This window comes from Grus americana, chromosome 1, assembly GCF_028858705.1.
Source record: "Grus americana isolate bGruAme1 chromosome 1, bGruAme1.mat, whole genome shotgun sequence".
In the NCBI taxonomy this organism is placed as follows: Eukaryota; Metazoa; Chordata; class Aves; order Gruiformes; family Gruidae; genus Grus; species Grus americana.
The window spans coordinates 142,889,728-142,916,255 of NC_072852.1; the positions used below are offsets into that span (position 1 = coordinate 142,889,728).

At 40.8% G+C, this 26,528-nt stretch overlaps 1 protein-coding gene across 1 annotated transcript; it reads right to left on the reverse strand.

The window, feature by feature from the left end:
• Positions 1–824: 824 nt before the first annotated feature.
• XG (Xg glycoprotein (Xg blood group)) lies at positions 825–25,796 on the reverse strand. The gene is made up of 9 exons (XM_054843413.1): positions 25,457–25,796; positions 13,425–13,466; positions 13,044–13,100; positions 8,467–8,502; positions 5,803–5,868; positions 4,847–4,903; positions 4,160–4,198; positions 3,753–3,872; positions 825–2,586 (listed from the first exon to the last, which is right to left on the reverse strand). The coding sequence occupies exons 1-9, from the start codon at positions 25,515–25,517 to the stop codon at positions 2,570–2,572; spliced, it is 495 nt and encodes a 164-aa protein (XP_054699388.1). The 5' UTR covers positions 25,518–25,796; the 3' UTR covers positions 825–2,569.
• Between the last annotated feature and the right edge of the window lie 732 nt (positions 25,797–26,528).

Below are 26,528 nucleotides of genomic sequence, written 5' to 3' on the forward strand. Positions count from 1 at the left end.
ATGAGTAGCAAGATAGCTATTGTAGGTAATTTTACTGGCAGACCTATTTCAGTTGGGGGACTTTATAATCAATAAAAGCATTGTCTTGGTAGTAAAAGCAATGTCTACATTTAGATGATTTTCTGTTTTACTGTGTACCAGCAACTTTTTCACAGTATAGAATAAAATTTAAATGTCAGAGCCAGTAATACAAGCTGGAGTTCTGATGGTCTAACAGCTAGTTTATATTCCTTCCTTCCCCTCCAGATTTAAATTCATTAGAGCTTCCCTAAATAAACCCCCAATTAACTGAAATTATTATTATAGTAAATGTTAAAACATATCATCATCATCATCCTAGTTAAAAGGGAAACGAACACTGAAAAGTGTGCCCAGTATATTGGTCGTATGTTGATGCAATTAGACCAAAGTGCTTCAGAGGGTTAAACATTTGGGTGGGCAGGGTTTACCAGTTCAGGTTCAGGGGTTTTGCTCAAATTCTCCATAATAAAATCTGCTTTTTGGCTAATAATATTAACACAAGTAAGAAATTCTTTTGAAAATACTATGAAAAAATTTAAATAAATCATAATAATTTTTCAAAAGCAAAAATGTTAATAATGCACATAGATCCTTCTCTGGAGACTTGCTCCTGAAAAAAAATAAAATAAAATTCTTAAGCTGTTTTCTTTTTTTCCGTAAAGTCTTCATTTTGAAGCATTTCTTTCTCTTCCCTAGCGGGACATAGATGAATTCGTATGTGAAAGGTATCAGCCAGCATATGGCCCAGAAAGTAAGAAACAAACCAAATACAGCTCAGATCACCTTAATGTGTTTATTGAAAATTTTCAAGAGAAAGAGGCAAAATACATATTTTCATTGTTAAACAAACAACTGAAGTGGTTACTGCAAAACATTTTAACATTTCATTAATCAAAACTTTATGTCTACCTGGCAAAATATATATCAATCTGGTTTAACTATTAACATGGAAAATCAATATTTTTAAAGAAATATTAAGTGTCCTGGAAAACCATATTAAAAATATACTATTATTCATAAGTTGAAAGTGATAGCCACAAAGGTGCTCATTTGTTTGTGTGTTGTCAAGATGTTTCCATATTTAAACTGATGTACATTATCATTTCTCACTTTTAGGATCAAAATAAAGAGGATGGTAATCTCCTCAGCAACTGATATATATCTATTTCAAATATAATTTGGATATAGTATTTTATTTTATGACGAGAGTACTTTTTCAGGTGATGTCTTTCTCTCAACAATTTAATAAACACAAAATCATGTTTCCCTCCATCTACATGGAATTTCAGTAAGAAAAAGCATGCTTCACATATAAGATGAAGACCAATTTCCTGTATGCTTTAAAGAGCTAGCTAAAATGGCTGTATTGCAGAATTAGGTCAGTAAGCTACTAGTTTGGCCAGCTTTCATCTGCATTTCATTCATTTGCTAGTATTTTGATTCAGTTAGCTAAATGGAAGCAGAGAGATGGCAAAAGTGTTAGTTTTTGTTGATAGATTTGTCTACATAAGGACATTTGTTAGCACAGCAAGGCTGATCAGGAAGAAGGAGAAAAGATGAAACAGCCTTGCTAGCAAAACTGTAAGTATCAACCATACCTCCACATATGTAAGAAGTTTAAAAGTTGGTGTGATACAGATTTTATAGAACAAAGTGTCACAGCCTTGTTCTAAATGATTCTGAAAATTTGTACCTATTTTCCCTTTATGGAAATTATGAATAATATGGTTCTTAAAAAAACCCAGCCTGCCAGAATAATGCCTTTAAAGGCTCCTAAAGCAGGACCTGAGTTTTCAAGAAGAGAAACAAAATTTACATCAAATTCCAGTTTCTGAGAAGAGCTAAACATCCTTTCAGTAATAAATAAATAAATAAATAAAATCAGCATGTGTTCCCCTCATTTTTATTTTTTTAGACAGTGGTTCATCAATGTACATATTATTTTCATGCTATATGTTAAAATTAAGAAAGAATTTTCCATCTATAGCTCCTTTCACTTTGCTAGAATTCAGACATAAATACAAAGTAAAGGCATTAAAATTTGTAATCCTTTATACAGGTTTAAATTTTCTGTAAACATTATGGACAATACAGAAACATACTAAAGAAACCCAACATGTATGAATGGAAACGACAATTTCCCTATTCCTATTCTATCAGAAGAATTAAGTATTTTGGCTAATTTTGAAAACAGGAAAAAAAATTGTTCGGTGACTCAAATGCTCACAAATCTTTCCATTGTTAGCTTATATTAAACTTGATTTTTTGTTGTTTAAAATAACTTCTGAATCAAAATCTATATCCAATCTTTATGAATGCAAGTTGGGTAGTTCAATACGATCCCCAGACGTTTTAAGCATGTCTTTGATGACGTAAAGCTCAAGGTGTGAGAGCGACGTCAGGTAAAAGAAAGTAGGATTGCTATATCTTGACGGAACGTTCATTAGAGGAAGATTTTCTTGTATCAGAATCATATAGTAGAAAAAAATTGTTGGATCTGTGGGCTGAATGTCACCTGTGATCAGAGGGCAACTCTTCTGTCAGCAATTTAAACTGTAGCCCCACCTGAAAAATGAAGATTGAACATTCAGCATTTCCACCATGGATGCCCTTTGCCAGCTCTTCTGGTCTCTTTTTGCTCTGGTCTTGTTGAGGCAGCAGGAGGTGGGAACCTCGTATCCCCAGAGACATATAGACACCCTTCCCTGTGTGTCTCACTCCCCGCTTCCAGAGGGCCGCAGGATCACTGACATGACGCTTTAGTTACACCCAGCCATAGAAACAGCGGAAAATTAGTGACTGTCAGACCCCAAGGGCACAGACAGCCTCATGGCCCTGACCGGCCTCCCCCAGGGCAGCCTGAGCCAAGGTCCAGCTAGACGTCCCCCATGTAACCCTGCCCAAGTGCCGGGCCAGCAGGTGCCCCCCAGAGCCCACTATGGCAGCCCCAGGCCTAGGCTTTGAGAAGCACCAGGGGATCCCAGATCTCTCAGAAATGCCTGTGAAGCTTCTCCGCACACCTCCTGCACTTCACTTATGCCTTAGTCGTTAGTCCCATTACGGAACAAATAACACGACTCTTAGAGGTTTAAGTTGACCTCTGTAGCAGCTAAGGGCCAGGGCTGGGCCATTCCCGAAGAGCCGGGAGCCGAGGGCAGCTGCAGGGGAGCCTGGGCCGTCGCTTCCCCATCAGTGGGCACGCATAGAGGGGCAGTGATGGCAAACGGGCCCCATGCATGGGCCAGCCATCGTCAGATGAAGACAAGGCAACCGGCCCACCCAAGGCCAAGCCAGGAAAGCCATCGAGCCACCCGGGCTAGTGGCCGGGGCAGGCGTGACAGGCCCACCCAGGCCAGAGCTGAAATGGGGGTCCCAGCCAGAGGATACATGGGGATGCCCCAGCAAGGCTGATCTGGGCCACACAGACTGGTTTCCACACACAGAGCCAGAGCAGTCAGTCACCTCCGTGGTGGCAGGGATCTCACATCGTGTAATTTCCTTCATAAAGTGATGTAAATCCATCTTCTGGGCATGTTATGGCTTCTTATACTTGTCCTTGGTGAAGAACATTAATTACCAGTATCTTTACAGACCAGTGAGGTTGTTTAGGACAAGATTTTCAAATGCCCTCATCCCTGACCTATTTCTGCCCCCACTGAAATTGTTTGTTAAATTCCCATCTGCTCCAGTGCTAAATCAATTTGGAAAGCTGGAAACTGATTTGGTCTTACCTTGCGGTTTGAAACAAAGTCTCTTGTTCTTATAAGCGGAGTAGGCCGCTATCGATCCAACAACTAATATTACAAAAGCAGAAATTATAGGAGATGTAACTCCAGCTATTAATCCTGAATCTGTGGAAAAAGAGAGAGATTTTTTTCAGAGGCACTGAAATGGTTTGACTTAAGCATATTCTCTACTAAGGTGTGCTTTTCCCAAACTATGAGAATTGTTTGGTGAAACATTGGCAATTCATTAAACAGAATTAAGCAGAAGACTAGAAATTTTGTTACATTACAGCTGGTGTGAAAATGGTTTCTTAAAGCCTAATTTAGTATATGTATGACTTTTATAGGGCTAACATTTTCTTACTATTTTATGATGATTGGAAACAAATTATAGAATAAATTGTTTACTATACCTGTGTTTCCTCCATGATTGAAATGATGCTCCTCTTCTCCTGGAACAGAGGGTGAAGTTTCATCAAGAAATGTTTTTCATCTTGTTTTGAGAACAAAGTCTTTACTCAGCAAAGTGTGATTTTGTACAGAAGGTGAAAGGGGGTGGCCGGGCAGGACTGTGAGAGACGAGCTCCCCTTCCAGTCCTGGCTGACAGCTGCGCTGCCAGAGGAAAAAAACGTCCATCCCCCTGACATTTTGGTTTTGGAGAAGAATATTATCTTCTAAAAAAAAAAGGTTAATACTTAACAGTCTGTATTACAGGGAGTGGGAGGCCAGTATACTCAGCTATTCTCTACTGCCAGACAACCAGATGATTTATCAATCATTTAAGTCAAGATCATAGTCCTGGTGCATCTACTTTCAGTTCTCAGCAGAAGCCCCTTGCTTTGGGACTGTCCTAGTTGAATTCAAAGGGATTCATCCTGCAAGGTTCTGGCATATGCCAGGATGCTACAGAATGTTTAGGAATGTGTTTCAAGTTTGAGCTTCAGGCTCAAAACCATGGTTTGTGGAGAAGGATAACTACTCTAAATAAAAATAGCAGAGTCTTGTCCAAGTGACAAACAGATTACCACTAAAGCAAAACCAGCCAGCTCCAAGTTACAAGTATTAGAGAGAAGCTGCAAGGAGAATTGGCAAATACTACCTGCTATGTGTGGTGGTAAAGGCTTCCCATCAAGGAGATCTGAGTCATCAAAACCTCCTGCAAGATAAAGATTAGGATTTCTGTTGCAAAATTATCTGATCAATGGTAGCCCCTTAAGCTCCCTTGTGCAGTTGTTTTGTAATGTACTAGGGAGGGGTGAGGGACCTTTGCAATCCCAGCTTCCACATGGCGGGTGGGTCGGGTGTCTTGGTCACCTATTCAAATTCACCTGGAAGCTGGAGTACTGAAACTGTTGGTGTCTACCCATCTTGCATCTGTATTGGCACTTGTAGGATGTGCGTGGTCTTGAGCTCTCACTAGCACAAATCTTTATATAATATGGACATCTCAAATCCCAGTGGTTCCTGGAGGAGGAACTCAGTGGGTCCTTTCCAGGAAAGACTCCAGAAGGACCTGTCAACGGATCACTGCTACATCCCAGAAGTAAATATGGGATACATGGTGGTAGCTGGGATAGATGTGCCACTTCCTCTTTATTCAAGTGGATGTCTGAGACCACCCTCAAAAGCAATACAGGCTTACTTCCATCTCCCCAGCCCCACTAGTTGTAAGCCCCAGGGCCATCTCAGATGCACATCTCAGTATGGATTTGAACATAGGCTTATCCACGCCCTGTGGCTAGATGTCAAATTTGAGCTTTAGCATGGTTCAGTGTACGCATACCCGAAATTAAAAGGCAAACAAGATGAGTGTTGGTCTCATGACACTTAAGAGTCAACATTCCACACTTTGGGAAGACAGAAAAGCTTTATGGTACCAACACTAAAACTCAGAAAATCTTTCCAAACACTGGGTCAGGAACAGTGATTACAAAAGGGAGATGAAAGGAAGGGATGATAAAAACTATTAATAAAGAAATAAGAGAGTAAACTATTCCAAATATCTGCTCTGAACAGCTCATAGTGCTAGATTTTCTTAGGAGAAGATATTCTTACCAGAATTACTATAGCTTCCCGGTCGTGGTGGAAGAGGTGGGTATAAAGGTTTTCTTGAGATGTCACCTATTGATAATTAATATCATTAGACGGTTGGACAGACACAACTGAGAGCTGTAAATAAAGAATATGGTAACCTGAGATTTTATACCTATTTCTGAGTTGTACTCCAGTGAATTAAAAAAAGGACTTTGTCACTAGTTAAAAAGTCTCAAGCACTATATCAACAAATAGCTAGCTACTAAAACTAATTAGGAAGTGAAAAGGGAATATTTTCAAAATTAAAATGAGAGAAGAATTCACAAAAATGTTGAAGGAAAATATTTCATGTATTTCTGGCAAGTGCTCTAACATGGTTTAATGCTGACAGCTGGGAAGCAGAGTGTGTTACTGTAGGTGTCAGTAGTGCAGTTGTGCAGAACCGACAGAGAAGCTGGTGTTCTGGGCTGGGCAGGAGGCAACAGGTTATCTCTGTGCCATCAGCAGGTATTAATAAGATCTGCAGATTAGTTCCATCTAACAGATGCTGAATTTATCTAACACATGATGAATTTTCTACTCTTGAACAGCACAAAATTAATTCAGACTTCAGCTTTGTTATTTAGGACTTTGTGCTGGTATTTGGCCTTAATTTTTGCCAAAGTATTAGAAAGAGATGTATTGGATAGAGCGAAAGATCTGATGATTAATAGTAGTTTCCAAACTGTACACAGAGTTCTGGAGTAGCAAGAGCTGACTCACGTCGAGACCTGCCAAAGTTAACGTCCAGGGCTGTTGCTGTGCGTATATAGGGTAGGTCCACTCTTGCTGTCCTTTCTCCAACCAGTTCAGTCACATGTTTAACTGTTCTCATAGCCAGACAGTGAATTTAGCTCTGAATAAATCAAAGTTAGGTCACAGATATAAATACCAATTTCCCTCCCTCTCCTTAAATCTTTCTTTCACCTTCAATGCATGCCAGATGCCCTTTTATCATGTTTTCTTCTTGCCTAGCTGCTAACTGTAACACTTCTGTTTGTGAGTAACATTTCGGCTCTGATTCAGCAAATTATTTAGATATATGCTTAACTTCGTGCGAGTTTAGCCTACTGCAGTCAATGGATTTTATGTAGAGTCTTAAAGCTTTGCTGAATCAGACTTTGCCAATTAATTATATTCAATAGAAGAAGAGACTTGTTCTGTTCCAGATCTCTGTGTAATGAACTAAGACTTACCATGGTACAAAACCAGAAAACTACTGATCCCCTTATTCATTTCTATTATGATGCTGCACTTATTCACTCTTCTCTAAGCACAAGAAGATACATTCTATGGCATAGCTAGTGAAAAAAATGATGTCTTCAGAACTATTGATAATGAGGTACATATCATTAATCCATTATATCATGTATGAATCTCAGTTAAGAACCTGAACTGAAAATGCAGCAAAGAAATAAAAAATGAGGGAAACATCATTTGCCACCCTCTGAATGAAAAGGTAGGGTTTAATGAAGATACTTAAGCTAATCATTAATAATTTAATCAACATACTAAACCCACCCTCTCATAAAAGTACTCATTAAAAACTTGCAGGAATGGAACAATGAGTACAGGCAGGAAGAAATAACAGTATAAACATGGGAATTATAAACAAAATTAGATTCAGCTTTATAAAGTGTGGACTAACATGTCATTCAAACACAGGCATGAAATGCCAGAGGGAAGTCTGGAAGTGCTGAAAGCCCTGGAAATGGAAAAGAACAATGCAAAAATATGGTTCTCTAAGACTGAAACATGAGTAAACCAGACCACTGCAACTGGAGTCATAATTCAGAGGTTCCATGCAATGGGCTGAGAAGTAGTTTTCCTTTATGTAGCCTTGATTCAAGTGGAATTTTAGGCTTTGCTTCTGTACTATTTGCACTTTAGAAAATTTCAGCGCGCAAGAACCTTTCTAGAGTAAATCATATCCTTGATATACCTCCAAATATGCTGAACAAAATATGGTGCAAAAATTCCCAAAGTCAAGGATTTCATATGTCTACACAGCTCAGGACAGTACAGTGAATACTTCCTGGGTCGGGTCTGGATGTTATAGAAATACCTGGAAGTTATAGCAGGTTACAACAGCTTGACTGCTTCAAGCCTAAGATGTATCATACCCATCAGTGCTCATCTCTGAACCATTCCTTCCCACATATCTGATTTGGGATCAGCAGACCTACGACAAGCTCTCACCTCTCTCTATCCACTGGTACCTCAGATTCCTAATCTTAGGCAGGCTCATTTTTGGTAGCTGAAGAAACTTCTGCCACCACCTGTTGTCTTCAGCCTTCTGCCAGAGGCCACCCCCCTTGAACCATCACGGTGGGATGGACCATGCATCCTCTCCGCAGCCATGGCCGTGGTGGCCTGGCGTGGTAATGCAAACTGTAGCTGACTTGTGTGTGCACCGTTAGGCCGGCCTGCGAGCTCCCGTAGCTGGCAACCAGGCTCAGCCCATCCTGCCGTCCCCGCTCCACACGGTGACCTCTGCAAAGGGGCTGCATAGGCAGGAGTAGTGATGAATCCCATCACTACAGTTCCACCTCCAGTATTCAAACCTCTCTTCACAAATTAGGCAGACTTCAGAAAAAGGCTACCCAAAAAACCCTCAACCATTATATCAGAGAAGAGAATACTCACCCCCTCCAAGAGCATCTCCTAAATGAAGATCATTGTCTAAAAATGAAAAGGAAGAAGATATAGAGAAGTGAGCCACACAGATCCTGAGGGAACAGAGATTAGATTAGTTTTAGATTTTAATAGAAAATGAACAACTGAATGTTGGACAAGCAACTGCTTTTCAGGTCAGGTGTGCAAATTCAAATAAGGTATTCAACTTTTCTTGAAAACTCTTACAAAATTTAATATTTACCCACAAAATAATTGACAAATGAGATAATATTTTCCAGTCAAAATAAAAATAATTTATTCCTGCTTTAAATAAGCTGAGAATAAATCTCATAGTAGAATCAGGATCGATACCTTTTTAATGTCTTTTCAAGTACATAAAATTAGCTATGTTAAAATATTAAAATGTGCCTATTTTTAAAATATACTTATTTATTAACATTTATGTCCGTGGTTAAAACTCATATATTCATGCTTTGCTCAAGTGTAATTTGTTGAACTGCAAAAACTGAATGCTCATTTTAAGAACAAGTACTGGGAAGTAGTAAATCTACTTAGGGAGAGAGAATTGAATCAACTAATTTGTGTAAAGGTCATGGTGACATAAAAAATTTTGCTTTGAGCGATCATATGCGCCTGTCTGAGGCGGGGTGACAGTCTGTTTTTCTTTGGCTGAGCTATAAAGTTTTTAAAATATATTTAAATATCTGCGTGTGCATGTTACACAGTGAATCAACAGGCTATTGACATTCCCCCCAGCACTGTACACGTCTCTATACCTGGGGTGGAATTTTCCATCCAATAAACAATTTGTCAATGAGCCGCAGATGCATGACGAAGAGGAACTCAATTTCCAGTGTGCAGGTGTGGATGTGAGTACGTGGGTGGTATTTTAGGTTTGTATGGAATGATGGTGAGCTCTGAAAGGTCACTGAGTAATAGGCAGAAATACATTAGATGGATATAATAACTTTCTTGCTCTTTATAAGTGTGGAGTGCTGGAATGAATCAGAAGGGACAGCAAAATCTACCTGAATTTTGATACTGATGCTTATTGCCACAGAAAATTAGATAGAGATTCAATTAAACATATATTTTTTTCATTATAATTGTGTCAGAATTTCCAGAAGCCAGGAAGATCCATCCAAATGCATCACCATGCAGAAGTCTGCCTTCATGTGTTCTTTATATCCAGAGGGAGTGGGATGCTGCTTTTGCACAGTATCTAGTCTCATTTGTGTAACAACTCAGAAATGCTTTGATGTCACCAGGAAATCAGGCAGGAAAATAATCAAATTCATACTACATGACGTGGTTTGTTCTTGTCAAGCTGGGTGTTGATCCTATCTGAGTCTGGCCAGCAGAGAGTTGCATTTCAAAAATACCTTTACACGTCAAATGCTAACACTGTAAGAAGCAATAAATAAACTGGATTCAATTTATTATTGAGATGAAGAATTCAGGTAAAAGGCAGGCTTACGCTCTGGAGGGTTCATGCAGAGATTTGTTACAGAAATGTTGAGGTTGGTATAAATGAAATACAAATGGAAATGTGTGTGTCTGTAGGGACCAGAAGAAACAGTAAAGCAAAGGGTTAAAAGAAGAGACATAAAGGTTGCCATTCCCAGCAGTAAAATTGAGGAATGTGTTGTTTCTGTCAAAACCAGCAGCCCGGTGCTCCGATAAGATGACAGGACAGACGACTTGTCAGCAGAGGAAAAGCAGAAGGGCGCTCTAAAGCCAAGGGTTGCAGTGTATCACCTATTCCACTACTTTTCCTGTTCGTCCACTCAGAAAATAGACTGTAGACGTAGTCTCTGCACCCCAAACAAGCAAAACCAGACACCGGGCAGTAACCTGGCCTAGGGTTCAGAGACACTGAAGTAAGCAAGATTAGGAGGCAAAGGACCTCTCCATAATGGCTGATGATTCCTAAAGGGTATGAAAGATCTATACATAAACTAGCTTGACATTTCTGATCAAGAAGAACCACAGAGACAGGATAAGGACTCAGTAGCTGGCGTACCTTGTCCTGTGTTGCGTGTGATGCTCACCAGACCACCTGAGCAGGTACTCAGGTGCGCCTGAGTATGTGGGTTTGAGTGTATGGCTGAATTAAATCAATGGCAGGATGAATGTGAGTAGGTAAAATCAACTTATTTAGAGATTTTTTAAATAAATGTCACCTTCTCCTTCCATTAAATTTCACACTGAATTTTGTTACACTAGATGGGTGGTGCCTACAGGAGAGCTTCAACTCAGGCAGAGGTTCCTGTGTGCCCAGAGGACATGGCCTGTACAGTAACTGGCTCCACCTCAACCGAAATCATCATCTCAGACAGCTTCATTTCTCAATGATACCGGCTGAATGAGACATAGAGGAAACCCTGAGGTTAAGATGAAGCATCAGGCAGATGCTAGGACATACTTTTGTATCATCTTGCTGCACATTTCCAAATCCAGTAATTGATTTTAACACTGGTTTGTTGTGGGGTTTTTGAGGGTTTTTTGGTTGTTTGGTTTTGGTTTGGTTTGTTTGGGGTTTTTTTTAATTAGTTTAAATTGCTATTAAACTCCCTGTAATCCTCTTCAGTGCTAAAAGAGATTCCAAAATGATCTGGAAAACATGGATTTCTTCACTCCCAAGAATAAATGAAGTTGATTCAGGTAAGGCAGATAATCATCTGATTGTCATATCTGTAACAGATTTAGGAGTCCCTAAAAATCTAATTCCTTTCACATTACTAAGGGAGCTTCACTGCAGATATTGGCATCCTTGGGTTACCTTTAAACCTGACTAAGGACAGAGTCATTTAGGGCATGATTCAAGTAACCTACTTGAAATGTCTGTATTAAGATGAGAACAAATCCACATTTAGGGTGATATGAACTGTCCCTAGACATGCTGATTTCTCTCCACTGACTTAAAAGGAAGTCAGGACAGCTAGCTAAGTAGAGGGCAATGGCCTAGCATTACTTTACAACAGACACTTCTAATCCAGTCCAAACACAGATTTTCTTTGCAAAATGGAGTGGGAAGGAAAAATGCAACCATTACAGGATTTAGTAGCTACCACATTTTCAAAATGCTGCCTTGTTTGTTCAAAGAACGAACCAGAGAATCATGTGGAAAATGTAACTGCTTTCGTGTATGTAAAGACTTATTGCAATGTTTATCCAGAAAAGGACTGAAAGTCATTGTATGGGCTAATGTTATCCATCATTTCCTGATTCAAGCATTTTATTTGATAGCCAGAAATTTCTTTCAGTGTAGTTTAGGTGAAAAATGTCTATGTTATCATAAAATGTTCCATCATAAAGACATGTGTGGGTTTGTTGTTGTTTGGGGTTTGGGTTTTTCAGTAGTAATGAGTCTTCATTGAAAATCATCATATGTCATCCTCAGGACTACAGCTAAAACCTTTCTGTCATCTCCACTGCTCAGAGCCTTTTTTCCTTTCCGACGCAGGTCATTGTAGCAATAAATACCAGATAATATTAAGTAAGTACACAGGGAGAAGAAAGAATACCCAAATTCTTTCTGATTCTTTTCTAAGTCTTTTATCAACCATCATGAATGTGGCTGGAAAGCTGACTGGTGTAAAAGGATCTGGGAAAGTTGGTCAACAACCAGTGAACATGAGCCAGCAGTGTGCCCAGGTGGCCAAGAAGGCCAACACCATCCTGGCTTGTATCAGGAATAGCGTGGCCAGCAGGACTAGGGAAGTGATCGCCCCCCTGTACTCAGCGCTGGTGAGGCCGCATCTCGAGTGCTGTGTTCCGTTTTGGGCCCCTCACTACAAGAAAGACATTGAGGTGCTGGAGCGTGTCCAGAGAAGGGCAACGAAGCTGGTGAAGGGGCTGGAGCACAAGTCTGATGAGGAGCGGCTGAGGGAACTGGGGTGGTTTAGCCTGGGGAAAAGGAGGCTGAGGGGAGACCTTATCGTTCTCTACAACCACCTGAAAGGAGGTTGTAGTGAGGTGGGTGTTGGTCTCTTCTCCCAAGTAACAAGTGATAGGACAAGAGGAAATGGCGTCAAGTTGTGCCAGGGGAGGTTCAGATTGGTTATTAGGAAAAATTTCTTCACCAAAAGGGTTGTCAAGCATTGGAACAGGCTGCTGCTGAGTCACCATCCCTGGGGGTATTTAAAAGATTGTAGATGTGGTGCTTGGGGACATGGTTTAGTGGTAGACTTGGCAGTACTAGGTTAATAGTTGGACTTGATGATCTTAAAGGTATTTTCCAACCTAAAAGATTTTGTGATTCTATGAATATTTACCCATTTTTAGCAACAGTTACCCGTGGTTATGTACCCCAGGGAGTTCAGTACAGGCTAGAAAAGTGGGAAAAGGATCTTCAGGAAATAAAATGCCATCAGTGGCCAGTCCTGCTCTAAAGCCTTACTGGAATCAGTAAAGATGCGTAATTGGTAATTATCAAAAGAACACTCACTTTACATACAGAAGACAGCTAGTATTCACCCAAATCATCACAGCTACAGTACATTGGCAAATATGATCAAGAATCTCATGGGCGACAGTTTCTATATATCTAAAATGAGTTATGACGCATTGCCTTCATTACTCACTCAGTACAGGCCTTGTCGGTCTTCTGATCACTGTAGGCTTCCTGGTAATTATGTCTTCTGTGGGACACAATGACATACCAATAAACAATAACAGCTTAAACTTTTTCAACTTAACAAAAGAATCTAGAGAGCTGCATTGAATAAATCTTTATGTATCTTGGCAGAAGCTAAAATGAAGGGATATGTTTTCAAAGCCTTTTTTGTTTGTTTGTTTTAAAGAAAATTTTAATTTCATGACAGAAACTTTGAAATCTAGAATTTCCAAGTTCTGTATATCTTTAAGTACTAGCCACTTCATATCCCAGTCCCCAGCGAAAAGGACTTAAGATTTATTTTTGTGTCTAAATGCCATAGTAAAATAAGGATAGGAGATTTACCTACCTGGGTGATCAAGAGCATCAGCTAAATCAAAATCACGTTGACCTAGAAGAAAGGTGACAGCAGGAAAGAGACTCAGTCAGTGGGCAGGTTTCCATGACCTCCAGGTCTGAGGGCTCTGGACAAAGCCAGAACACCAGTAAGAGACAAAAGAAAAATCCACCCAAACAGGAGCAGGCGCAAAGCAAGCTGTTAGCTGCTGTCCCTGCGCCGTGCAGTCCTGAACGACCACGCGAGGTGGGTTCATTTAATTCACAGAAGCTATTCGTTTAGGTAGCGCAAAGAGAAGCTGGTCTCTCGTGTTATCCATATTCAGCCGCTGTGCAAACCTGCCTTTGAAGAACACAGCTCGACTGTCACAGGGCACAAGGGCTGTTGCCAGGACGTGGTTGAAAGCAGCTTTCAGTGCAGCACTTGCAAACCAGAATCATTAGGTGAGAACTTCTAATATCTTCATTATTGTTTTACTACTCAGCTTCAGAGAGCAGCTTTCCTGCCTTGTGATCACTTGCAATGTGAATTAACTTTTGGTTTTTAATTCTTCCTGTAACATGTGCCAGCAGTAAAAGATATAAAAATGTATTTACCTAATTTAGTTTCCGCTGTACCTTAAAAAATCTGAAAGGGGAGAAAAGAACCCTTGCTGTTCCGTGTTAGGTGACAATGATGCCATTAAATGTCACAGCAGGGCGATTAGCATCCTGACCTTTGAAGTTAGCAGGTAAATAAAACTGGAAAATATTTAAAATTTATTAAACTGAAGCATATGACTTTGACGTGAACACACACAGTTATTCATGCAAGTTTTACTTTCCACTCTCTACGATCTACCACTTTCCTTTTAATACACAGCTTTCATGAAACACCTCTTTGCAGAGTATGTATCCATTAGTTTTCAGCCAGACTGAAACATCACCGTCCTTGTGTTAGCACACCAAATACAAGATCAGCCTGCACAACCTGCAAAAACCCACGACGTGCCATGGCGTCCCTAAGCAGAAATGTTTTACTGTGCTCTATCGAGTAAGCCTCTTGATCTGCATCTATTTATTAACTTGTCTAAAAGGCTTAATACGTAACTCTTCAATGAAGTGTTTTTCTTGGTAAGTCTTGAACACTTCACAGCAAGAAAGGTGTCATTGTTCAAGCAGGGAAACTGAGGAACAGAGAGATGTTGTCAGAGGTTCTCCAGCGCGATAGCACTCTGAGTTCAGCTCAGCCCTCTCTTCTCGGCAGGTGCTGTCCATCTTCACAGCATTCTTCACATTAATTACTGTTCCTAAATAAAAGCTCTCACCTGTGTTAAAGAGCTCCTGGAAAGATTAATTATCAGTGGTAAAACACTGTGTGATCCTCAGATAAAAATCAGTGCAGGAGCGCAGAGAAGAAACATTTTGCTTCCCATGAGGATTTTCACGTAAGTCTGTGAACTTAATTATAGCTGGTGTCTGACGGAAAAGATAAAGCGAGGCTGGAATGCAAAATAGTGAATGGCTTCTAAAGCAAAACTGTCCCTATAAAATATTATGACAAACCTGTATTTGGAAAGGAAAAGCAGATAACAGCATAAAGCTTTCCCATTAATGTTATTAGAGTAACATTTTATCTCTTATTTGAACCGATCTTGGAGTGTCACCTCTCCTTCCCCTGCCCTGGCCGCTCAGCCAACCCAGCTAAGTCCAGTACCCTTTGGGCTGACTCCTTAGATCGATAATATTCCAAGACCCTGACAGGTTATATTTTTTATGTGAAGCCATTAAAACACATAAATATATAAAATTGACAAGAGGCTTCCTCAGAAGATATTCCTTGCCAGAGCCCTGAGGACCTCACCAGCCCTTACTGGCCCTGAGCCATGTCACAGCCATGCTGCTGCCCAGCCATGGGACCATTCAATCCTGATGCAGATCCCTACCCGCAGGCTGACATCCTGGCATTGCTTCAACTTACAGGGTCAAATTATATTTTTCTGAAGCACTTCTTAAGTGCCAACAATAAGAGCAACTTAAGTTTCACTGTCCTTTAATTTTGTCCTCTGGATAAATCCTCCTTCTTGACCGGCATCCTGAGTGCTGAAAGAGGCTGTCTGACCAGACTCCTGCTGCTGCAGGGTACCGCCGGCAGGATTCAAACCATTTCTCATCAGACTGAGTCATCAGAAATAATTCTGTAACTCCGAAAAGCTGTTGGCCAAACCAGCTCTTTTGTTACAGGTCCTGACATGCAGGAACTAACGATATGGAAAGCAGCTACCAAGGCCCTAATGCTGTAAAGAGAATGTAACAAAATTGTCTTGTGAAGGAAGACTCTGGAAAATTTCCAGGTACAATATTTCTTTGAAGTTAGGGAAAAGAAAAAAAAACCAAACAACCAGGAGGAGGTATCTAATCAAAAGAGATTATGGAATTCAAACAAGATGATGCAGATGCTTCCAATTGCATCAGAACCAAAGCAAAATAGCATACTGAAACAGTTACTAACATCTGCCCTTCTCCTGGACAATACCAGCATTTCCCTCTCCCTTGTATGTCTGCTCTGTTATCAAAAAAGTGGGAAAAGACAAGAGGTGTTCTTCTGAGATAGCAAGGGAGAAATAAAAGACAACTACAGAAATTTTAAGAAGAGAAAAAAGAAGCCAGAAAATCCCCTGCAGGAATTATTCAGATTGATTTTTTTTTTTTAATTATTTCTTATGATAAACCAAGTAATAAAATAAACAGACACCAACACAGAAAGACTGATTGAGAGTAAGACAGCAATCTACATTGAAATCTCTTTGGCTGTGTAAACATAAAACCTTGACAGATGGGCAGATTGTATGCGGACATCTGTGTAGTACGGTAAATGATATTCCAATAAACCAAAAGATTGCTTGGACTTCCATCCTGACTTCCTCCGATAATAACATCAAATGACTGCAAGGAGTAAGATTTTGTGGAGCAGAATTTTAAATGCTCATTACCATTTCTGAGACTGCACCTAGACATTTTAAGAATCTAATTTGGGAGGCTAACAGATGGTTAAATAGCTGAACAGCCCAGATTTCATCTGCAAAATGGTGGGTCTAAAAACAAAAACACATTAGAGACTCAGAGAATATTTAGCTCAATAGGAACTGCAGTCACTTCAGGGAACTCTGAAGATAAATGACAAAGTAAATGAATTAGTCAAGCTTCTTCACAGAACAAACAGACTGAAAGAAATTAATTTTCCACATATAAAAATGGCCTTTTTTTTTTTTTTTTTGGACCAGCTTCCATAATAGAAACAACTGGAAATATACTGATGAAAATGAGAATGAAAGAAATTTTAGTGGGGAGAAAACAGCTTTGTTCCTTTGGGTTTTTGATTTGGTTGGGGGGGTTTGTGTGTGGTTTTTGTTGGTTTTTTTAACCTGGATAAAGTTATGAAATTATTTAGCTATGCAGAGGTATTATCTCAGAGTTATCCCTGTTATTACTGCTTTGGGCTAGTATGCTGTTTCTTGGCATCACTTCTAGCCTTCCATCTGGGAGTATCCCTGTTTTTACATAGAAATAAAGTTATTGTAATAGTGGTTTCTGTTGGGTGGTCCACAATGATTCCTAACAGAGAATTTGAGAAAATGCTTATAAGCTCCTGCCTGACACCACAGAGCAGTCCTTATCTGCAAATGAGAAAATGCTACGCTAAGGAAACAACCCTTCCAGATGGATATACAGTTTGTATCGCAAAAGGACCTGTTTTAATGATGTTTATACTAGTTGCTCAAACACAATGAACTATACTAACAACATAACTTTTGCTGGCACGGCCAGCCTTATTTGGGATGTAATTCCCTCATCTCCACCTAACACATGTAGCTGCGCCTATAAAAATCTGAAGTGTAGACCTGGCCTAAAGATCTAACAGTAGACTTCTCTGTAGCAGCCAGTCAGTGGAGAATAGACTCCATAAAGCCAAGCATCAAAATGTAGTAGCTTAAATTTCAAAGTTACTGCATTTATTTTTACAGGCATGATTCTTTTGGGTAGGACATTTGCTTTCACTAATGCCCATACTTTCTATGAGCCTTTTAAATATAATATATGGAAGGCTGGTGAGATAAAATCCTTGTTAGCCCACTTGCTCTACTGTGGAGACTGTTGTGGTTGCTGTTTGCCACAGGAACACGGACCCAGCTTTTAAGGAAGTTCCCTTGAATATAAGACACATCCTGCTGAAGCATCACAGGGCTGAGGTCATCTTACCCCATCAAGGCAGTCCCCTGCAAAGTTGTGTCCTCAGGCACATGAATATTTAATGTTCACAAACTTTCTCCCACGTTAGTTTTCTGAAAATGTGACCCAAATATCCAGTCACTGAAATGCAGATAGCAACGTCTTTTGCCTCTGGTTGAAATTGTGACCTAAATGTTAAATGGATCCATCACCCTTTAACCGTGAGCTGATTGATCATGAAGGTCTGAGGTCTCATGGGTTTTGAGGAGGATTTGTGAAGAACAAGGCTGGATTCTGCAGGTGGATGTTACCTATTTGTCATTACAACTGTCGTCAGAAGTTTTCTGAGAAAAGGCTACCATGGCATCACTCTGCAATTTTTAGTCTCCATAAGTAGGCTCAGTCCTGCACTGGATCCATATGAACACAGCTTGTGGCCATTAAAATGATGCACATTTAAATAAGATGGGGAATATTGCTAAATGAGAGTCAGGCAAATGAAACTAACTTCTCGGGCATTTAATATGCATAGTCTGGTATTAAAAATGAAGCTAAGATCCATGAGAAATTGTGTCTGTGTGTTTATATACATGTGTGTGGACATACATCTTAAATGCATACATGCACATGTGTGTTAGATAAATCCTTTTGTCATTAATATGATTAAATTAATGGGCTTTGAGTGCATTGCTAGCAGTCATAGGATTGGCATGGGATTACCTGTGTTACAAATAAATTAGAAGCAACTAACTCAGAAATGTGAGCTACATAGAAAGGGAAAATAAGTTGATTTTACATTATTTAAAAACAAGAACAAAAATGATTTCTTCAGTGTAATTAAAAAAGAATTGTTTTGTGAATACAATGAGCTTAAAACATTATGAAGCTGGCAGAGACTGAGGAAGAAGTGGGTGACTCACAAATGAGAACAAAAATTTTCTAAAAAGGAACAATATGTTACCAAAATCGCTCATGGGACCCATTTTGTGTTCTTTTTAGCTGAAATGGTAAGTTATTCTTTGTATAGATAATTTCGGATGATTATACAATCATGAGACATATTTCCCCTGTAAGAGAAAATAGGATGTATTCTCCCAGGTATGCGATTAAGAACATGCCCATTTACTGGTCCAACTTTATTCAGGAAGCAATTATGTTTGTTTAAAGGAAATTACTCATGTAAGAAAAGTTGTGGGAGAACGTAAAGGCTTACGCCCCAGAGTGGACACTTTGGACAAAATCTCAATGAGCAGGTACTGTTTCTTTGATGTAATACTCTCATGATCCATATTTCCTAATGAGGTTACTGTAGCTTTTTTTTCCATCATGGCCCTTTCGTTCCATAAACAATGATCGCCATTGCAACCCCTTGATGTTGGGGTGGAAAATGAGTACGCTTTAAAATCTGTAATTAAGATCTAAGTTCCAGTCCATAGACCACAGCATATGGACCTGATTATTGGCTTCATGTTTTTTTCTAGGCCACTTCTGTTTATAGTTTGAATTCAAGGGAAATGAAAAGGTCTCTCTCACTTAATCATACAAGAACACATTTAAATAATTACTAGCAAATAAGATGCACTAATAAAGCATGAGTGGCAGTAGTGCTTTAGGTCTGTGCAGCATGGTCTCATCAAACATGAAAGAAAATCTTCTAGTTCGATGGTGTTTGCTTTGCTGTGGACAAGCAACAGCTGTTCAAAGGTAGCTGCCATTCTTTATGATGTGATACGCACTGCATACGTAAAATAAAATATATATAATTTTCTATGTTTTGCTTCAGAGCGAGTGCAGAAGAAGCTGGTGTGTGCTGTAAAATTACAGGCGGAGCAGAGGAGTTGGGATCTCCGATGAAGCAGCACCATGTGTCTGCACATCTTACTGAAACTCGGATTTTCAGCCTTGTGTCCCAAGGAAGCGGAGCTCAGGGCACTGCCTGGGCTGTTCAGCCAAAACTTCTCTCTGTCCCTGTGTGCTTTGTGAAGCTGTCAGCCCTTCTCGGCCGTTGTATCTGACAGTGTCAGGCTAAATGATGGTCACGTTACGCGAGAGCCGTACCTGTAGATAGGCCCAAACAAGAGACCTGTGTGAGTGCTCCTGCTGAAACCCACAGCGGGGCAGAAGCGACAGCGGTGTTGGGCTCTGAGTGACCCCTGCCTGCCTGCCTGCCAGCTGGCTAATCCCCAGCTGGCAGCTTAGGGACAGCCAGGGAGCTGAAGATAACGCAGGAGGTCAGGGAGACGCCAGGCTGTGTCATTTCTGTCGCTCACGGAGCGTCTTTTAATGTTCCTCATCCCAAGTACGCTGGTAAGATACACGCAGAATACCTTTAGCTCTTTGATATGGATAGCACAGATCTCAGTAGTGCTATTCTGTACCTAACACCGTGTTGAATTTGTTTCAGAAATTCTGTTGTATAAGTAATCCTGTGCCCCCTGAAGCCACAGTAACCCATTGGCATAATTATTTATATTGCTTCCAAGGGGGTTAGTAACACTGCCAAGTCGAAGAGGATGATCAGGGCGTTTCATACGCATTCTTTGCTTGCGCATTTAAGATGCGAGACAGCAAAGAAGCAAGGCCTGCATCTTCTCTGTTTCATGCCATTAAGAACATGTCTTCTGGAAAAGAATAATGCTGGAAAGAGTTACTGGACGTCAGCAAGCAGGTCTGTTCAGCAACAAAGTCTCTGCAGAGTCTCAGGAGTCACCTCTCATCTCATTTGGACTAAATGAGAAAAGCAATTAGGCTCCCTTTGCAGAGCTGAAGAAGCCTCTGCACATGCCACTGGAGTGCACAGAGAAGCCTCTGAGAAGGACCCTGGGCAAAGGGTGATTTGCTGTGTCCAGTTCTGGGCTCCCCAGTTCAAGACAGACAGGGAACTACAGGAGAGAGCCCAGCGGAGGGCTACAAGGATGATGACGGGACTGGAGCGTCTCTCGTATGAGGAAAGGCTGAGAGAGCTGGGTCTGTTTAGCCTGGAGAAGAGTAGACTGGGAGGGGATCTGATCAATACTTATGAGTATCTAAAGGGTGGATGTCAAGAGGAAGGGCCCAGACTCTTTTCAGTGGTGCCCAGTGACAGGACAAGGGGCAACGGGCGCAAACTGGAACACAGGAAGTTCCATCGGAACATGAGGAAAAACTTCTTCACTCTGAGGGTGACCGAGCCCTGGAATAGGCTGCCCAGAGAGGTTGTGGAGTCTCCTTCTCTGGAGAGATTCAAAACCCACCTGGATGTGATCCTGTGCAACCTGCTCTAGGTGATCCTGCTCTAGCAGGGGGTTTGGACTAGATGATCTCCAGAGGTCCCTTCCAAGCCCTACTGCCCTGTGGTTCTGTGATTCTGTGATAAATTGGCATCTGAACTTCAAAAGCAGAAGACTTAGAAGAGGATCTGGTGGCTTAGCCTTTGGAGGGAACAGAAATTGAGTCTTGGCATGCAGAATGCTCTGCAGATCTGGGTTGGATTTCTGAACAAAGACCCAGCCTTCTTTTTGTTACCATTACGCTCAGGAAATAAAATGGCCTGTACAATCTTTGTGAATAGAAATATCTGGCTCATATCTCAATGATAACATGCAAGGTAGAGTTGCAGTTTTGATGTGATATAGATTGTGATCTGGGAGGCTTTGTTGCTGATAACTCAAGACTGTTTCTGGTGTGGAGTGTGTGCTGCTGGTTCCTCCACCACTGATGTTATAAGACCTAGGACATAAGGAGGGACTTTGCTTTAATTTGTCTGCTAATTTAATGCCTACTCTGGTCTTTGTTTTCATTTAATCTGGAGTGTTGTTGCCCCTTGAAAATATTTTGCTGTGATTTAGCTTTTTAAATAAATTCCTCAGGAATTAAAAATGCACTGATGACAGGCAAAGCTTATACAGTGGAAGTGGGACTGTTGTATTTTCATAACCGACTCAAGCCCTTTCTTTCAACTGGGATGGCCTATTTGCCTTCATGAGATATTGTACCACAGATCAGATTTTAGATAGTATTTTCCCATAACATTCATAGTTGTCAGCCCCTCTGTGGAAAAGAAGCAAGACTCCGATCAAAACAATCTGAATCTCTCTCCTCCTAACCACGAGGCAAAATGCCACAGAAAGGGATATTTTTACTGATTTTTAATCTTGAAAGAATTATGAGATTTACTTGTTTATTTATTACCCTCAGTGGAATGGGAAGGGATTGACAATCGCTGGTGCAAATGAGGGAAAAGTAGATACTGAAAACAGGCAGTTTGGGCACTGCAACCAGGCTTGCAATGTGGCAGCAACGTTTGAAAAGTGAACCCGAGAAGCTGAGTAACCTCAGTGGTTGTTAGCTCTTCCCAAGCTCTGATGTTGCAACAGCTCTGCTGTTAGTGTTTCACCCGGTTCAGGTATGTCTATTTATCAAACAGCAATCACACCCTTGGACGATAGCACTGACAGGCCTACAGATGATAGCAGCTCTGGTATTGGGAATGAAATTAGTTGATATATCCCTGCTGATACCGCGAGTGCTGCGGCACGTACACAGGGGCCTCACACGGAGCGACAGCGAGGACTGGAGCTTGATGGAGCAGTATAACAGGACTGTGTTTTTCACCTCCCCCATGCTGTCTTTTAACTCCAGTGAAAACTGCAATATTCATAAAACTAAGTCACCTAATGTCTCAAATCCAAATGGGCCTGTAATTTTCTCCCCGTAAAGTGCCTAGCTAATTAACTGAGAATACAAATAGTTTTGAGTCAACATCTCTGTAAGCCTTAGCTGGACAGTGGTTACGTGGTTTACTGGTTAGCAATAAGTGCTGTTCCCTTTACCTGCATAGCATGCAATACCTGATGCAGCGAAGTTAATGCTTCTTAAACATCATCAACCTTTGCACTGTCTCTGTTACTGACTAAACATGTGATCTATCAGTTGGTCTTAAAGACCATGGATACGTAGATTATATCTATATTGGGAACCCGAGGAGCATTTCTGAGCAGTCAGGTCTGAGTGGAAGTCTCAGCTGCTTTCCAGCTCCATCCAGGAGAGAGCCCTCAGGTTGCACTGCTTCCCCACTACAGGTACGCACACAGGTGTACGGCCCAAATGGGACCTGTAGTACGTTTCAAACAGGTGCATGATCTCAGTTAGTGGGGGACCAGGACCTAACCTGTGTCTTACCACACCCTAAGTGGGCAGTTGTCCTGGTTTCAGCAGCGATAGAGTGAATTTTCTTTCTGGCAGCTGGTGTAGTCCTGTGTTTTGGATTTAGGATGAGAATAATGCTGATGATAACACACTGATGTTTTAGTTGTGGCCACGCAGTCAAGGACTTTTCAGCTTCTCATACTGCCCTGCCAGCGAGAAGGTGGGGGGCACCCAAGAAGCTGGGAGGGGACACAGCCAGGACAGCTGACCCAGACTGGCCAATGGGATTTTCTGTATCATATGACATCATGCTCTATATATAACTGGGGGGTGGGCTGGGGGGCAGCGCAGCTTGGGAACTAGCTGAGCATCAGCTTCAGGGGATAAGAAATTGTGCTGTTCATCATTTTATTATTATTATTATCATCCTCCTCCTCCTCCTTTTCTGTCCTATTAAACTGTCTTTATCTCAACCCACAAGTTTTACCTTTTTTTTGTTTTGTTTTGTTTTCCTTTTCAATTCTCCTCTATCCCATAGGGAGGAGAAGTGAGCGAATGGCTGTGCTGTTGTTTTAGCTGCCGGCCAGGTTAAACCACGACAGCAGCGTAGACACAGCCAAAGCTGAACTACCTCAAATTAGCTGAGCCACAGTAACCAACATGGGAGGTTAGCATGAACTTCAGTGGAAGAAGTTTCTATGAAGTTTCTTTCATTTGGGTTGGGCTGAAAGCCACTCAGACAATTAGTTGTTGCAGTTCAACTTTTACGGGAGACTTCATGTAACCTGCATAAGCTTGGAAATAACAAAAGCCAGAGATAAAAGTATGGAAGACTGCAGTGAGCATGTAAGATTCTGAACTATATCAGGTCTCGCTTTCCTTGAGCACTGTGGTCCTTGGCTATGCCACACTTCTGTTGAGATGTGTCCATCAAGGTAGTCTAGCTGACTAAGTGAAGATAGCAGGACATAAAGGAAATGCTAGATGGCAAGGGGAGCGATGTGATCTGGCCTGGCCATGGTGGCACAGTGGTTTCTAAAAGCTATCATCGCAGATGGTTGCAGCATAGATAAGAATTAAGGCTGTATATAAAAAGGTGAGTCATGACATAGACATTCCTGTCATAAGGACTTAGACCAGCTTTTCACCAGCATGGCCAAGCTTTTCTCATATCATGTCTTCATTAGGACTGAGAAGTAGTTCTTGTAAATATTCCCTGAAACATGGTAAATACTTTGATGATAAAATTCAGTGGCTGTTGCCATAGACTTAAAATAATTAATTTTGCTTTTCAAAGAGTATTAAATACTTTCCACAGTCATAAGACTGTGCCCAAAGCCCACACCATCTTCCAGCAATGACTTCTTCCCCAAAGCAGGGCCTGAACTGGCTCTAAATTAGCACGCGTGTAAAGCAAGAATGGTTGGGCTGACTATCCTTGTAATTAAAGTGATAGAGGATATGGAAGCTGGCTTGCCCATGCTTAGATTTTTTGAACAGAAATATTCAAAGTAAGAGAGCCCTCCAGAACAGGAAAGTCTGCATGCCAGTGATGAGAGATCACATGAATCATCGCTGTTCACAACACACACACTACAGGGCAGGCCAGCACAGTCCTACTGCTCCGCTGGTGCTACGCGTCATTACTTGCTGAAGACCTCCAAATAATTCCTCATTTGTTAAAATGGAACTATGGCACTAGTTTTAGGCAACGGTTTTTTCACTGCCTATCACTGAAAGGTCTCCCAAGGACTCCATTTAAATCTGGGGTGGTGGGGGGATGAGCAGCAGCAGCAGCTATTTTGGAACTAGTGGTTAATGACTGATTTCTTTCTGCAAATGTTGTGTTACAAGTTTTTGAAGTAATGCTAATATATGAAAAAGAAAAGGTTACAAGTACACTACATGGCAGATGCACACAAGGATGATCCTATTTGGTTTGATAACAAAAAACCTTTTACACAATGTTTTGCTAAAGGAAAATCATGTTAGGCTATAGAAAAATGACTCAATATGAAAGGACTACATTTTCCCAACTGCTATTCATTCATCAAAAAATATGTACAAAATGTATTCAATTCTTCATTAATCTTGCATGGAAAAAAAAGTATTCTTGTGTGTGAATTTTATATATTCAGAAATATGTAGGCTAAGGTTCATTAATTACTAATTTATAATTAAAACATGTGCACCAATATGAAAGCATAAACATCTTTAAACTGAATCAGAATTTGTTTTTACAATATAACTAATATGTTTCAAAATATCAATAACCATGAAAAGCTCTAAAAACATGAAGTTAGTATTTGACTAAATATCTCTTTGGAAATATGTAAGTTCCCCTGGAAGCTCTCATTTTACAGCTTCCATTTTAACAGTTTATACTCAAGTCCAAACTTGTGAATAATTTTAGGGGAGCAACGCTAAAGAGAAAATAAGAAATTATAACAAAAAACCCCACCAACTAGCATGGCTATTATGAGTGATCATCCAAGAGATATGTATCTCTTCAGAAACTGCAGAAGTACTTATCTGAACACTCTTGGATGCCTCTCATGAAATAGTAGCAACAAAAATAACACCAGCAAGCATTTCTAAATAAACAAGCATTTTTTTTTTTAGGGATTCGGGTTTAGCTTTTTGGGTTTTGAGGATTTTTTTATTTTTAATAATCCACCCTAGAAGTAAGCCAAGGCAAAGGTCACTTACCTCTTACATGGACTAGAAGAAAGCCAAAGCACAAAAGAAGGATACTTCTGAATTTCCCCATGGTCTTCTACGCAGTGTCTTGATTGCACTGGTTGTTTTTTTTCCAAATGATGATGGTAGATGTTGCAACTGCTGTGCCAGGGTTTGAGGGAGACACTTGGAGTCAGCAGCTCTGCCCAGAGAGTTCCCTCACCATCACACTCAAGCACCGAGGAAGAGAGAGAAGTCCCTAAATACCTCTTCTAGCACAAGAGAAGTAACAAAAGCAGAGGACTCCTCTACGGCAAACCCATGAGCAGCACCGTAGGTGCCACCCACCTTCAAAGAAATGTATTTATGGCCCCGTCCGGGAGTGTGGAGACTCTGGGAACCCGCAGCAGCACCCAATGAGGAGGCAGCCGACACGCCCTGAACCACCTCCTTCCCGGAGGGAAAGCCAACCTGTTTGACATCCTCACCTGCAAAGCTGGGCATGGTGCTGTGGGAGCTCAAGCAGCTTCTGAGAGGAGATCAGCCTGCTCTGAAGTGTACTTGACCAAAAAAATCTCTCAGATATACTCTGTCCTCAAAGCGCTGCTTCCCCGCACAGTTTTTGGCTGAGCAATAACTGCTGATAAAGACAATCCTGTCAGGGGCCCAATCGCTAGCTCAAGATGCCAAGTGAGGGAAGTGGAGGCCAAGAATCTGCTTTGCAGAGACTTGGGAATTGTCTACAGAGGGATGAGAAAACCGCTGATTTTATAAACTTAAAATGTGATATGGGACTACTGAACTGAAGCAGGCTCAGTTCCCTGGCAGATGCTTATCTTCACCAGGTAAATGTTGTCTGTCATGATTTTTCCATTGATCTAGATATATTTTTAAATATAAATATCCATGTATATCCTATATGGAGAGAGATGTCAAATAGTGCCGAGTGTGAGAACACAAAGCTTTGGAAAACAATCAAAAATCATGCATTCATCCATACGTGAACATACTTTAAAATCACTGGTGTGATTTAAATCCAGTTTTGTCATAGCCTCTCTTCACAAACGTGTGCCAGCACACTTGTCTGTTGAACCAGACTGCC

Coding starts and splice junctions, on each gene's coding strand:
- XG (XM_054843413.1), bottom strand. CDS start 25,517: ATGGGGAAATTCAGAAGTATCCTTCTTTTGTGCTTTGGCTTTCTTCTA. Junction 8,503..13,043: donor ACCGACAAGGCCTGTACTGA/GTGAGTAATGAA, acceptor TTTCATTTTTAG/ACAATGATCTTCATTTAGGA. Junction 3,873..4,159: donor CAATCATGGAGGAAACACAG/GTATAGTAAACA, acceptor CTTTTTCCACAG/ATTCAGGATTAATAGCTGGA.